We start from the raw sequence: 15,774 nt of genomic DNA on the forward strand, positions 1-15,774 counted from the left end.
GATTGTATCTTTCTTGGTCATCCGAAGATGGTTCCAAGCAGCTCGTACATCTCGTTCATATTCTTGCGTCAACCAAGAAGAAATAAAAAGCTTCTTAAATTTCAGCCATTTAACTCGCGCACTCTTGTTAAAAGAAGCGTGGACCACCAAGTACGAGCATTCCCCTTAAGGTAAGAGGTAGCTCTCCGAATCTTGGAGTGCTCTGAATAGCGTCCTCCCACGAAAGCGATGTCAAACTGCTGTATAAAAGACAAAGCCTTCAAAGCATATGAGTATCCTGAAAAGTATCAAACTTGATCGAGTGGCCACCTTACTTAAACTCTCGGACTTTCTTGCTTTTATCTTCGAGAAAGTCATACTGGTTGGCTTTGTAAAAATTCTTCTTGTTCGCATAAAACTTTCCGTCATCGGAATCTGAGCTGTCCGTAGACGAGTCCTCAGTAGAATTGTCAGTCTCTGGGCGAGATTTAGTCTTCTTTGCCTTTCTCTTGCCCTTTCCGAAGCGTTGCTTCTTGCTTCGCTTTTTATCTTTTCTGTCTTCTTCGCTCGAATCCGAGGAGCGAGAAGAACTGTCGGTAGAAGAAGAAGAAGAAGAAGAAGAAGAAGAACTGGGTACCCCTTCAAATGGAACACGCTTCTTCTGTTTCTTTGCCTTGTCGAATGTCGACCGACGACCCAAATGTCCCGGGAAGTCAATGCCTTTCTTCTGCTTTTTGTCGTGCTTTTTGCCTTTCTTTTGCACGTCGAAAAGCTGAGCAATCCGTGCATCAACCACGTTCTCCAGTTCCTTCTCCGTATATTTTTTGGAGGCAGAAGGTTTCTTGAGAGCGGGTTTCGGGAGTGGTGTTGTGGTTCTTTGCCACTCCATCTGTACCTCTTCCAAAGAGGTCTGGTTCATATATTTTGCCATCTTCGGGTCCTTGGCAAAATTGAGCATCATCTTTGTTGCATCGCCAATCAATTGACGACGCTCCATCTCTCTTTGCTCCGCCTGAGTAGGCCGAGGTGGGCCATACTCTGCCGGAATCTTCGTTGTGATCCTTGCCCGCATCTCCGGATGCAGAGGGAGTCGACTGATCATTGCCTGAAGCCATAGGTACCGCGGAAAAAAAAAATAATCAGGGATTGGATTTCCCGTAGAAGAGAAATCGGCCGTGCTCTGATACCACTGTAACAGACTTGGACACTCCAAGTCAAAAATCAATCGCGACAGCACCAAATAACCACTTCAAAACAATTCACAGATCACAATAGATTTGCACTAGCCCGGCGGAGTTCTGTGCCTAGAGATATTGGCCCCAAAGACTCGCGCCCCTTTCGGTATTTCTTTTTATATTAATCAGTTCAAAGTACAAGAGAGTGGCTAGGGTTTCACTCTCAGACTCTGCGTCCAAATACTCCGAGGAGTGAGGTCCTCACCACTAATTTAGGTTACAAGGGATGCCCAAAAGCAGAGCCCCAAAAGCTTTTAAAAATAAAAAAGCATCAGTTCTCTCTCTCTCTCTCTTAGAGTCTCTTTTTTTTAAAAAAAAAGCAAGTTCTCTCTCTTTCTCATGGCGTAGAGAAAAAGCAAGATTCGCGTCGCTCGTCATTATATATATATATATATATATATATATAATTTTTTCAGCCTCCGCGATTTCCGGAAAAATTAGGGTTTCTGGCAGAAATTAGGGTTTGCAGGAATTTTAGGGTTTTTGGCAGAAATTAGGGTTTCTGCTGTCCGCCACGTCATCACTTTGTGACACTTGTGGATGCATAAACTGATGAAAACACCTCCAAACTTGTGGAATGAGGTATTGTTGTGATGTAACCATCGACCAATTGAGTTACTAGGTAGCCTTACTATTGTCGCAGAATACCAACCTTGGTGCTGACTCTACCTTGCGAGCAAGTACTACCACGCGAATAGTCCTGTCGTGAAAACATTGTTGGTGAAGATGAAAGGTAAGGGTGCTCGGAGGTATTTTCAAGGGTTTCTTGTTGACGGAAGTGGATGCACGCTACATGCGAATGCGAATGCAGAAGAGGATTAGGGATTCTCCAACTCCTTTCATATCCGCATAGGAGGCAAGCAGATCTTGAGTACCAAGCAGATCTTGGTACTCAAGATCTGGGTTTTCGTGTATCCGATGTCGATCTTCCTTCAAAGGCATAGCGATGAAGACGGGAGCGCACCTGATGCGCGATGGACTAAGGGTGGGAGTGCCTATTTAAGTTCAGGATCGGGGCACGAAGATTCTTTTAGGAAAAAAAAGCTGGGAGAGGTTCTTTGGTTTCTTGGTTCTGCTTGGGTTCTCTAGGTTTTGCTTGGGTTCTTGGTGGTCCTTCCCTTGAGTTCGCGAAGCCGATGCACGCACAAAGCGCTGATACCAATGTCAGGTTCAACGGAAGGGTTTTAAGGATTTAGCTCGGATCTAGTACTCTTCACAAACACATTGTTACTTTACTTCACTTGAAAGAGAAACTGAACTGAACACAATGAACGAGAGAGATAGAGAGACGACACCGCATGTCGGGTCCCAACCACCCTCAAGGGTCCCCTTGCTCTGTTGCCAAAGCAAGTACTTGCTTTATTACTTGCACAATGCTGATACAATGACTAGATGTTGAGATGCTAATGGGTACTTGATCTGGATGCTTGGTATTACTGAGATACTGAAGGGTACTGCAGATACTTGGTGATTGGTAGTGCATGTTCTTGGTACTTGGTAGTGCTGGGTACTGAAGGTACTTGGGTGCTAAGGACACGGAGGTCGTGATGATCCCTACGTTGAGCTAGGCAGGAGCCAAGCCAAAACGCAAGGGGTGCTAGATGCTAGGGTATCGCGTCGACGACGACGATGACGATGTGGGGTACTTGTACGCGGTGCTGCTGAGGTGCTAATGGGTACTGCTGGAGATGCTTGGTACTGCGACGACGACGATGAGGCTGTGGGCTGATCTATCACCGAGGATAGCGATGGGCTGAAAACTGAAAACGCCGAAGATGAAGATGGCTGAAATCTGAGCTCAAGCTGTTGCCTTTTGGCTTCATAATCCTCAGCCAAACAGATTGACGGCTTCCTTGAGAACTTTTCTCGTGCATAGGCTGCTAACTGAGTGCTGGTCGAATCCCTTTCCTTAGCCGATGGTTGTTTTTGGTTCACCTTTTTGATGGAGCCAAGCCTTTGCAAAGCATTTCAAGATACAATGCCACAAGGTGCCCTGCCCGTCTCCACTTTCTACACTATCTAAAAATGCCTCCAACTTGCATCTCAAGACGTCTTTGAACTCGCTTCAATGGAAGCCCTCATTCACTGCTAGGGTTTCAAAACGACCTTCAACAGACTACCCGCAAGCAGATTTCGGCAGCATATCAAAACGCAGTTTGTGGTAGCTTATCAAAAGGTAGATTCTGGTAGCATTTTAAAAAGCATATTTTGGCAGCATATCAAAACGCGATGAAAATCACCCAAGCGGCTTCTTTTCAATGAGAATGCAATGATGTGGTGGTTAGGTTACTCATTGAAGGCAGCTTGTAATAGAGTTGGACACACCAAGCCAAAGATCTATAGCAACATACGCAAGAAAACTGCAAACAATTGAATAAGAGGGAGAGAGAGAAGAGGAGGGTTGACATGGCACGGCAGAGTTCCGAGCCAAGATACACTGGCCCCAAAGACTGGCGCCCCTTCCGGTATTTCTTTATTATTACTTTGCAAGAGTACAATGTTCGAGGGTCCTCTCTCTCACAGTGCTCCCAAGCTAATCTGTCGAGAAGAGAGGCCTTGGTACACTTATAAAGCCCGTGGCCAAAAGCAATTACATGAAAGCTCTGTTTCAAAAGCACTACGTCCAAAAGATCCTACCCCAAAGGGTTGCTCCTTGAGGGCTACTTCGTAAAATGCGGAAATCTGTATGCTATGCCACGTCAGCAGTGAGCGCAAAACACAAAAATCTATACAACGCTGCCACTCATCACGATTTACGCAAGTTGGGGTTGCTTTAGTTTTAAGGGTTTAGGCCCCTCGGTTGGGTTTTGTCAGTTGGGTAGGGTTAGGTTTTCAACCCTAACCCTCTTTGGGCCACTTGGCCGGAATTTGCAAGTTGCTTAGGCTACGTTTTTAATCCCTAACCCCCAAGTGTCCTCTTGGCCAAACATCTTTAAGTTTGGGCTTGCCACGTCATCACTTTGTGACATACCCCCCTATTGAAAGAATCGTAATCGTCCTTGATTATGCTTGCAAACTAGCCATAGGACAAAAACTAGCTCAATAGACACTGGCTCTTAGTACCGACGCACTAGACCACACTTATCTAGCAATTGCATAAAGACGACAATCATTGAATATTCATATCACATTAACATCATTATCTCCGTCAAGATCTTAGATGAGAATCATGATCATTGTAACTTATTTAGTAGTCATATCCATACACACTTATAAAGGCCCCTGGCCAAAAGCAGTAACATGAAAAGCTATGTTCCAAAAGCACGGAGTCCAAAAGCTCTTGCCCCAAAAGCTTGCGCCATGAGGGTTGTTTCGTAAAATGTGGAAAGCCATGCATTGTGCCACGTCAGTAGTTAGCGCAAAGCACGAAAATCCGTACAGTGTTGCCACATCATCATGGTTCTGCATTATTTTTAACGGTTTTAGGCCCCTCGACTGGGTTCTGTTAGTTGGGTAGGGTTAGGTTTTTAACCCTAGCCCTCATCGGGCCACTTGGTCAGAATCTGCAAGTTGTTTGGGTTAGGTTTTTAATTCCTAATCCCCAAGTGTCCTCTTGGGCAAACATCTTTAAGTTTGGGCATGCCACGTCATCACTTTTGGACAAGGCCACCTTCAAAGTATGTGTTGAGGGCTAGAGGAGACGGTCTTTGTAGGGGAAGGTTGCAATTCAAAGAAAAAGAGAATGACTTTGAACATATGCTCTAAGTACTAGAAAGGAAGAGAATTGTAGAGTGTCTAGAGAGAGTAGGAGCCAAGTAGGAGACGAGTACTCAAGCAAAAGAGGAGCCTAAGGGCAAGCAAGCTGTCACGATTGTGACTATGTTGCAATATTACATCTACTCCTAGTTGCAGATACGGGCCTACCTATAAAGATAGACAAGGATGGTTGGGAGGAGCGTCTGGTTCCTTGACCTAAGGCCTCTCATTAACTCCATGAAGATATAAAAAAAATGAATTATCATACTGGTGTATTACACCTCCCCTTAAGTCTCTCTCTTTCTATATATTTTTGTATTATAGAGTCTTGAGGGGAATCCACTGAGAATCCCGTCTTGTATGCTTGAGCGTACTTGTCGCTTGAGGAGCGTTGAAGTACTGGCCTCTAAAGATGAATTTGGGGCTAATTTCCAACTTGCATTCTCATCAAAGATCACATCCCCCGAGAGAAACGTCTCCTTTTTTATAATATCCTACAACTTGTATGATTATTTTGTCCCCTTGGAGGCCAATCCATATCTTTCTCTAGCGCAAAGTGCAATGCCAAGGAGAACCCCTACGCTTGGATGGTCATGACCCTTCGCTCAAGAGACATGCCTCTTTGCCAAAAGCCACACTTCTTCGACGATTAGTCACACCCCTTCGCTCTACTGTTGCGACTCTTCGTCCAATGGTTGCAGCTCTTCGTCGAAAGGATGTGTCTTTACGTTTAAAGTCGGGTCTCTTCACCATGAGAAGCGTCTTTTCATTTGTGTCTCTTCGTCTCCTATATAAGGAGCTTATTGTACTCGGTTTTCAAGCATTTATTCAATCAATCAAACACACATTTAGTCTCTTGAGTTTCAGTTTGATCTTAAGTATAAAGTTTAAGTCTTAATTATAGGATAATCACCACTAATCCTCACAGTGGTATCAGAGCAAATTTTTTTCCCCGGACCCGAAGGTTGTGAGCCTCTCACCCTCGCTGCTACCCTCTCTCCCCTTCCCGGAGTTGCATGGAAGCAGAAGAAAGATGGTACATACCAACATATGAGGTACCTTGAATTTTATCACTCCAATTCTATAGATAAAAGACAGAACATAGATATGTCTGTATGGCGTACCGGTGAATGTGTGCTGGTGACTCTTCACGTGTCCCTTCCCTCGGGTGATACCTCTTCGAACCCACACTCCCACCCAATCATGTGAAAGGGCACGAACCCGGCAGGCAGGCAGGCAGCCACACCTTTTCTTCCACGCTCGCACCCTTCCCCAGGCGGCATGCCCCTTGCGGTGGATTGCTGGAATCGCTTGACTAAGCACTTGCGCTGGCTGAATTTGCAAGCGGCAACAATACCCAAACGGCAAAGCCTTTACGTTGGTCACTTTTGCGCTGGTGATTTTCCTACGCTAGCAGCCAGCCACTTACGATTTACCTTATTATAAAATATTCACTTTGGCCGGCCCAATTGTCCATCGTGTGGAAACTTTTAAAAATCAGCCAAAGGTTTTTTTTTAAAAAATTGGCCGGTTAGCCCTCATATAATAAATCCCATGTGAACACCCTTATACATTAAAAAAGGGCCAAAAAAAGCGAGCGATTTAAACTGCCGCACGTTGCTCTTATCCCCTCACCCAGCGTTGGCCTCTTGTCTCCCTCTGCCTGTGTACTGTACACGGCCATGGAAGACGCCCATACCTGAGTGCCCATTCCGCATCTCGAGAACACAACTGAGATTGTGTCTCTTCACCATGAGACGTGTCTTTTCATTTGTGTATCTTCGTCTTCTATATAAGGAGCCTATTGTACTCAGTTTTCAAGCATTCATTCAATCAATCAAACACACATTCAGTCTCTTGAGTCTCAGTTTGATCTTAAGTATGAAGTTTAAGTCTTTATTATAGGATTAGCACCACTAATCCTCACACAACCAAAGCCATTGGCAATACTGCTACGAGATTTCTTGGGAGTGCCAAGAGTTGTCAGTTATTCAAGGCATGGGTAAGATCCAAGATCATCTATTTTTGGTCTTTCTGGTGCAAGGGGATGTTCTTAACTGTATTTGCTTAGAGTTGGCCCAGAAGTTTGGGTTACATTGAGGAGATGGGCTCATGCTACATCGCCTCTTGCTTGTCTAGGGTACAAGGTTTCAATGTCTCCTTTCATTGGCAAGCTGCGATTCCATGTGCATGGTTATGTGGATTGGTAGTAGCTCTTCATTATGCCCCTTGATGATTATGATGTTTTCTTGGCGTTCCTTGGTGCTACAAGACCAAGGGCACTTATTGATTTGTTTAACAAGATCACATTGGAACATTGGGGTAGGATGCTCATTTTGTATGTGAAGTTCAAGGGAGAATAATTTTCTCTTGCATTGGCCATAACCATCTCTAGATTAATGGTCAAGGATCCACAATACTCAGTAATAGACTTGTCTTTCTCCGACAAAAAGAAGAAAGCCTCTAATGCAAGCCACATAGATAAGAAAAGATGTGATGTTCGACATGAGTATGCTGACTGCTTTTTTGAATCTTTACCAGGAGAGTTACCTCTAGAGTGTCTTGAAGACCGCAGTATTGATCTTCTTCTTGGGAGTTTGGCTCCAAATAAGATGGTCAGTGCAAGAGGAGATTTGTGTGGTAGGTAATGAGTTACGAGAGGAGGGCTGATATCTTCTAACTTCCAAGTCTTCTCGTTTGCCTGCTTTTCTAGAAGGATGATGGACATTGGACAATTTTCCTCTCTGGATTGTAGGAGAGTAACTGATTCATCCTCCTATGGATTGTAGGAGAGTAATGGCAAAGAATGCCTCTTTTCCATTTCTTCTGGGTAGTACTCATGCCTTGCTTTTTCAATGCGATGGAGTCTTGTTATGACAAACCCTTTGTTTATTACAACAATTCAGGGTTTATACGTCTGCACACTCAGCCACAGTTCTGGATATTGCAGCTCACATGGGCATGGTCCTAATTGGATATTGGATAGCAGGTTGCATGCATTTCTGGACATGATGGATGTGTTATGAACAGCTTAAGGGAGAATGGTCATCAGGATGCTCAGAGAAAACGGTTATTTGTGGTGGTTGTATGTGGGTGGTAGGCCTTATGACATTAGAAAATAGACATTGATGTTGTCTCTTTTCGTTTAGTAGAAATGTTACTTCTTGCGTAGGTCATGTCACGTATTGAGCATAACCAAATACTTGTCAATAAACTGATTACTGGGAAGCAGGTGAGGAGGTGGGGAGCCTTTCAATGGGCAAAGCCAATTGCAAAAATCGTGTTGGATGGTATCTCTGATATGGTTGATCACTCTATGAGCATGGCATTCTCCAGCCACCGTGCCAACTACATCCGTATTCAGGTAATTCTTAGAGCTTATAAACATATTGTGACAATTAAGGAAAATAAAAATTTCGTTCACAGCTATTTTTTTCAAACATCCTATTTTAATGTAATCTGTTGCCATTTGAGTCTTATATCAGGCCCCATGTTGAGTCTTATATCAAGCCTTGAAGGAGGAGAGAGCTAGGGGAACATTCAAATTTTTATTACTTCCTACTCTGATTGGACCTTTGTTTTCATGTCTCTCCTTTAGTTTGTCAATGGGTCCTTTCATTTTACACAGCTTTACATAGATACATGACTTTATTGCCCTTTTATTTTAAATAATTTAGAACGCCAGCTTGAACTTTCACCTTGTTTTACTTACGAATGGTTATGTGAACATTTTTGGACATCCATCAGCTTTTTACCATACCTTTTCGTAGTGTGAAACCGATAATTAGGTCTCAAGGTTTTCAAAAGACTCTTAACACTCTCCACTTAATGGACTTTTGAAAGAGCAACTAGCACCCAAAACATTTTACAAAAAATATCAGGAGTAGATTTTCGTTAAATTTGTGCCTTGGTGATTAGCAGGACATCATTTATGTATAACCTTGCTGCAGATATTTGTGAATTGTGGGCCTTTGCGGTGACATGAATTGTAGGCAGGAGTCTAGACAAGAAAGCTGGTTCTCAAAAAGGGCAAGGGGGCGGTGCGAGGCATGTCGGTACATATGTGGAAGAGAGTATTATACATTGGGCAGATGGAATATATTAATGCTGAGGTGCACATTAAGTGGCATTGCTTCTTCATGCTTACTTAACTGGGATATAGAGTAGGCACTCTACAGATAATTCTAGATACAGGTCATCAATTGGACTTCTACCAGCACGAGAGAGCTTTTACTAGGATCTGTAGCATCACTTTTTGGACCATGTGGAAGGCTCATTGTGCTCACATTCTAGGCTCAGAGTTTTATCCTACATCCACCACTTTGACAGCTATTTGGACTGAGCAACTACATACACTTTGCAGCCAGCGGGATACTTCAGCAGGCTCCTCAAGGGCAGCAGAGAGGCATAGCTGTTCCTTTCTTCACACATGGGCGAGATCTTCAGTTCTTCTCAGTCGGGATCATGGTCACATCACATGGCACTATGCACCTCCCTACTGGTTCATTTTGCATTCCTCATACAGGCCACCTTGATATGTACATAGCCCTCACATTGTTATCCCTGTTTTGTACATCCTCTGGGTAATAGGCCATTGAGCATCTCCAAAAATCTCTTTTGTACATAGTACATAGCCACTTTTCTCTCTCTCACAAACACACACACACACACACACACACGCACACGCACACGCACACGCACACGCACACGCACACGCACACGCACACGCACACGCACACGCACACGCACACGCACACAGAGAGAGAGAGAGAGAGAGAGAGAGAGAGAGAGAGAGAGAGAGAGAGAGAGAGAGAGAGAGAGAGAGAGAGAGAGAGAGAGAGAGAGAGAGAGAGGAAATATCAAAAGCCAAAATGACCTATGAGACCAATCTGTTACAAACTGGTGAATCTGATACCATGTCTGAGTACAAAACAAAAAGAGATACTAAATTGAATCTAGAAGTGCTACTAGTTGGAACTGTGTGGGTTACGTGTGATGATTGATACAATGGGTGCCCAAATACAAGAGAAAGATACAATGGGTGACGAATCCATCCTCATCTGTACTCTGGATGTCGAGATAGTATGGCTCGAATCGTTTGTTGTAGTCTCCGTCGATGCGGTCAAGCTCCTCTCCTTAGTCGTGGGCGTCTCGATCTCCCTAGCTCGAGTGCTCGGTCAATGAGAGTACCGTGGGTGTGAATATGAGCTGAGCTTTGTAGTGGTGGCTGCTTCTCTATCTGTCCGGTGTCTGGTGTGAAGAAATCAATACTTTGTCTCTGGGATTGTCTCTCTCCAGATCTCCTCAGTAAACTATCTCTGTCTGTGTAACTCAAGTAGATACAATCCAAGACATCTCTGGTCCTAATAGCTCATGACTCTGGAGAAGGGTCTGAAGCCTTCTTTGTATAAATAGTGGAAGCGACCCCGTGTCTCGTAATACACCGTGCACTGACATATATAATGCATCTCTGTCTCTGGCGTTGTATGGCATAGGCGACATATCCTGTTAGTTGCTGGTATCCTTCTAAATCTACCAGTCTCAATCTCAAGCTGGTGTGAATTGAAGAAGATATTGGGTCGAATCACAAATCCATCCCTTGTGTTGAATCACAAATCCATATATTGGGTCGAATCACAAATCCATCCCTTGTGAATTGGAGAAGATGCTCCCTATAGAAGGCCATCTTCGTGCCCAACTCGTGTCGATCTGGCATATCTGTGGTAGTATCCCATAAGTTGTGCATAAAGGAGATTGATCTGGTAAGCGCCTCTATCCCTTGTGAATTGGAGATACCAAGGGCCTCTCCACATAGTTACACGGAACGGGAACGCAAGGCTCTGGAACATAATTGGGATATAGTATGGGCACTATACAGATAATTCCAGATATTATTCATTAGTTGGACCTCTATTAGAGGGATACAATTTTTACTATGACTTGTAGCATCACTCTTATGGACCATGTGGAAGGCTTGTTGTGCTCACATTCTAGGCTCGTAGTCTTCCCCTGCATCGGCCACTTTGACAACTATTTGGATTGAGGTGCTGCATACTCTTCGCAGCTAGTGGGATACTTCAACAGTCTCCTCCAGGGCACCTGAGAGGCGTAGATACTCTTTTCTTCAGACATGGGCAAGTTGTTCAGTTCTTTTCATCACATGGCACTACGCACTTCCCCAGTGGTTCATTTTGCATTTCTAGTGAAGGCCACCTTGATATGGACATAGCCCTAACATTGTACGTCCCCGTCTTGTATATCCTCTGGGTGATAAGCTTTTCAGCCTCCTCAACGGTCTCTTTTTACATGTCACGTGCACTTCTAACCCTATGTGCAGGTGGACAAGCTACTTCATGACCAGGGTTCAGGTCAGCTTAGGAAGTGTTCTGCCACCTTTGTGAGCATGTGTCTAGGTGGTACCAAACGTACTGTACGTGGCGTATATGTACGTACTGTACGTTGTTCCGTACAGGAAAATTTTTTATGTACGTAAAAAATACGTACTTTTGTAAAAAAACCGCAAAGTACTAAATTTTCTAGGACATTTCCAATAAAAAACAAGAGAGAAGCCAACAACTTATAGAGACATTCAAAGACATGTTTTACAAGACAACCATATACTATGTAACTATTGCAAGAGATTTGGATTTTTATTTTAAATCAGCAGTGTACGGCCTTCCCACACCCAAAAAAAAAAAAAGGCGTACGGATCGTTCCGTACGGTACGGATCCGTACATAACGTTGGCACGGTACGGAACGGATCAATACGTACGTTTTGATCCAACCTTGGCATGTGCGCAGGCCGTGCATGTCCAAGCACTTAGAGTAGTTGTGTATCCTCTGGTTGCACACATCTTGATCATCAGATTACAGTTAGTACCCATCAGGAGCATTTTACAGTGCATAGAACCCATTTTCCCTATTTTAGCTATTTTTCACTTATTATTATTAAGTGACTTTGTTGGGAAACTGGGTAGGGCAACTTTGGCAAGTTAATATATAAGAAAGCTAGCGCTAGCACTTTCTGGCAGAAGAGGCAACAAAGACCACAAGTCTGACAATGCACCTTCTCAGCAAGACCCCCCCGGCAGGCAACCTAGCGTTTTCAGCCACCAAGGACCAGCGTTTTTCTACAAGTGTAGATCAGCCCCAGCGTTTGCAACTTGCAGATCAGCCTGGCGATGGCAGATCTCCTAGCATTTTCTACAGTAGATACATTTTCAGCCCTAGCGTTTTGGGAACAGCAGACCAGCCCTAGCGTTTGCAGTTTGCGGCGACAGTTCAGCATCATTGCACCAGCGTTTTGCATTTTCAGCAGTTAGCCTCCGTACTGCAGCCCCAAACCTCGCAGATCTCACCTTCCCGCAGCAGATCCTCGCCGCATAGTCAGATCAGTCAGCGTTTGCAGATTCAGCCCGCTATTTGCAGTTTTCAGCATCTGCGTTTTCAGCACGCCATTGTCGCATCGTCGTCATCGCCGTCATCACTGACATAGAGTCAGAATTCAGCAAATACAAGGTTTGCAAATTTCAGCCCTTAGTGTTTTCAGATTTCAGACGTCTCGTCGTCGTCCTCATTGTCGTTGACATCGTCGGAAAGTCCATTGCATTTAGACCATTGTACGAGATTTGTGCAATCAATAGCATAGACCTCTCTCGCCATAGAGAGAGGGGCCCTTGGAGGAGGGTTTGACAACTTTTTCTGGTGTCGTATTCTTCCCTCTCTACCTCTCAGTCTTAGTACCTTTATTCACAGTGTTGTCTACTTTGTTTGTGATCATTTGCACTCTCTCACTAAGAAACGGAAGGCTCTCCCTTCCGTAAGTAAAAGGAACCCTTGAGCACAGTTCGGAGCACTCATTTTGAGCAAAGTTCAACATTCACTTCTGCTAGACCTTATAGTACACAATATACAAGCACTTTTTGAGAGAGAGAGAGAGAGAGAGAGAGAGAGAGAGCAGCATGAGTCCTTAAGGTTGGGTTTGTCTGTATGCTCAGCAAGTGTGGAGTGCGGTTTGTTGTTTGCTGATCAGAGTGGGAGTTCGTGATGGATTTGTGACTCGAGGGGCAGTTGCATGGCTTTTGCAAGTTCCGAGGTCACACACTCTTTTTTGGGGCTTTTCGATAGATCGGGCCCTCATACTTACATCATTAGGATATAGATTAGGTACTGTATAGATGGTTCCAGATATTGTCCATCAGCTGGATTTCTCTCCAAGGGATGCAGGTTTTACTACAATTTGCAACATCACTTTATGGAGCATGTGGAAGGTTTGCTGTGTTCACATTTTGGGCTGTCAGTCTTCCCCAACATTGACCACACACCTATTTGGAGTGTGCCGCTGCATACTCTTCGTAGCCAGTGGTATACTTCAGGGGGCTTCTCCAAGGAAGCGGAGAGACGTAGATACTCTTTCCTGAGTCCTCAAGACATGGGCGGGATCTTCAGTTCTCTTCACTTGGACCATGGACACATGACATGGCACTATGCATCTCCCCAATGGTTCATTTTACGTTCTTTCTACATGCCATCTTGATGTATACATAGCACTCACTTTGTACTTGCCGTCTTGTACATCCTCTGGGTGATAGGCCTTCGAGCATTCTTAGCAATCTCTTTGTATGCAATATACAACCATTGTTTGTGGAGAGAGAGAGAGAGAGAGAGAGAGAGAGAGAGAGAGAGAGAGAGAGAGAGAGAGAGAGAGAGAGAGAGAGAGAGCCTTGCTGATAGATCGAGTCTCCCTTAGGATATAGACCGGGAACTTTACAAATGATCCTAGATATAGGTCACCGGTTGGATTTCTGCCAACGAAACAATTTTCACCACGATATGCTTTGGACCATGTGGAAGGCTTGAGGTGCCCACATTCTAGGCTCACTATAATGAGAGAGCACCACGTGCCAATGGAAAAGAACAGATGAGACAACTTTAAGTACTTCAAATAACAATTGAACTGAGAGAGAGAGAGAGTGCACAACACATGAGATGGGCAGTGGCGGAGTTCCACCCCAAGAGAGCACTGGCCCCAAACCTTGGCGCCCCTTTCGGTATTTCTTTATATTGCATCAACATAGTAGTACGTCAGTACTCCATCCTCTGCACCTCTATGGGGGAGCATGCCAAAGAATGAGGCCATGGCACATTTTTAAAGGCCACGCGTGGGCTTGTCCAACAACAGTACCAACTTTTAAAAGCATCTGATCTCCAAAAGCTTGCACAGAGGGCTATCAGTACAATTTGCCGCGTTACCATCTGCCATCGCAATTCTTATAAAGCCTGCCAAGTCATTAGCGCAAATCGCGGACGTCCATACTACTGCCACGCCATCGCGTTTCTATGCAAGATTTTTGTTTATGTGGGTGCTGGTTTTAATTCTAGAGACTTAAAACTTTAATGATCTGACCCACTCGTCGAGGATTTGTAAGTTGGTGAGAACTTCTACTTCTTCTAATTATTCTAGGATTCAGGCCTCTTGAATGGGATTTGCAAGTCGTCTTTGGTCTTCAATGGTTTGGCACGTAAGCAGTTTGCGACACTCACAATCCTCCCGTATGTTGTCACGTGCACATGGCTCTGTGTGCCACGTGGACATGCTTCATCGACTTCCAGAGATAGTCTAGACAGGAATGTCTAGAATCTTAGGAGGATTAGTGTAAAGTGTGAGCTTTGTCTCAAAGTGTCAATCGAGGAGAGAAGAGTGGAATTATCCCACATGCTGTGGAGCAAGGCTGTAGAGCTACTTAAAGCTCATTTCATGAATGAATAAACACAACTCTATTTTGCACTACATGCTTGTCTATGGTGAGCCTGTGCTAAGCAAGTCGATACTCAAGATTGTGTTTATGAGTCCAAGCTAATTCTATCTTGGAACCTTATTCACTTGAGTGATAATCTTGCTTACACACACACTCACACACTTGCACTATGTTTCTCTTTCATCCACCCTAGCTAGCACTATCCCATTCCTAACAAGTGGTATCAGAGCTCAGGTATGCTATTATGCATTTGCATGTTTGTACAATTAGCATTCATTAATCATCATTAGCTAGATCCATTAGGTTTGCTCTTTTATTGCATAATGCATGCCTAATTAGTATTCCATTGGCTAGCATGAGCATGTTCTTGAGCTAAAGACTCTTGGGCCACTACTCATTGGCTAATTGGAAGCTTAATTAGCGTCAGAGTTCATTAATCTGCCATTAGGAACTTGCATTTTGCATTCAAAATCTGTCCCTTGTTTTAGCAAAAGTGGCATTTACCATTGATGTGTGTGTGTGTGTGTGTGTGTGTAGCCTGTCCCGAGAGCTCTCATTTGAGCCTATGCATGCCAAATTTGAGTTAGGTCTCAAGAAGTAATACCCCAAATTAAGTTGTGCCTAATCGAACTTACGCTCTAGAATCTTTGCTGTGCAGAACTTCAACTTGTGTGTGTATATGTGTGTGTGTGTGTGTGTGTGTGTGTGTGTGTGTGCATTCAATGCCCACTGTGTACTTGAGCTCCAACTAAGTCCAAGGACGGCCCCACTTTGGTGGAACCCATAAAAGGATAAACAAAGGCCACCAAAAGGGGCGCTCACACACAAGCAATTGCCCATGGGGTGGATTTGAAGGAGGCGGTAAACCCTTTTGCAAGAGGATTTTGGGTCCGACTGGACTAGGACCGATCGATGAAAACCCCCCCAACCTCGCGCGTCTGGTGGTTGCTACTCCGCTAGCTTAAAGCCTCACACCGACCGACCGTCTCTCTCCGACGGGCTCTATAAGCAGTGAGCCGCATCGAATTCCTTTTTCGGGTCCGCCCCTACGGGCCCCCCCTTCCCACGCCCCGCTGCTACCTGCCAAATCACCTAAACCTCGTTC

At 44.4% G+C, this 15,774-nt stretch overlaps 1 protein-coding gene across 2 annotated transcripts in view; it reads left to right on the forward strand.

The window, feature by feature from the left end:
• Positions 1-15,774, forward strand: part of LOC147453997 (putative inactive patatin-like protein 9) — a 72,205-nt gene that overhangs the window by 45,533 nt on the left and 10,898 nt on the right. Inside the window, exons 3-4 of one of the 2 annotated variants that reach the window (XM_086516018.1) lie at positions 8,143-8,274; positions 8,861-9,505. In XM_086516018.1, coding sequence (XP_086372144.1) covers positions 8,143-8,274; positions 8,861-8,890 — 162 coding nt within the window. In that variant the 3' untranslated portion in view covers positions 8,891-9,505. Of the gene's footprint in view, positions 1-8,142; positions 8,275-8,860; positions 9,506-15,774 lie in introns of those variants that run through there. The other variant, XM_086516017.1, reaches the window with a different exon arrangement.

Source organism: Adiantum capillus-veneris, chromosome 7 (assembly GCF_014529385.1).
Source record: "Adiantum capillus-veneris isolate H3 chromosome 7, ASM1452938v2, whole genome shotgun sequence".
Taxonomy (NCBI): Eukaryota; Viridiplantae; Streptophyta; class Polypodiopsida; order Polypodiales; family Pteridaceae; genus Adiantum; species Adiantum capillus-veneris.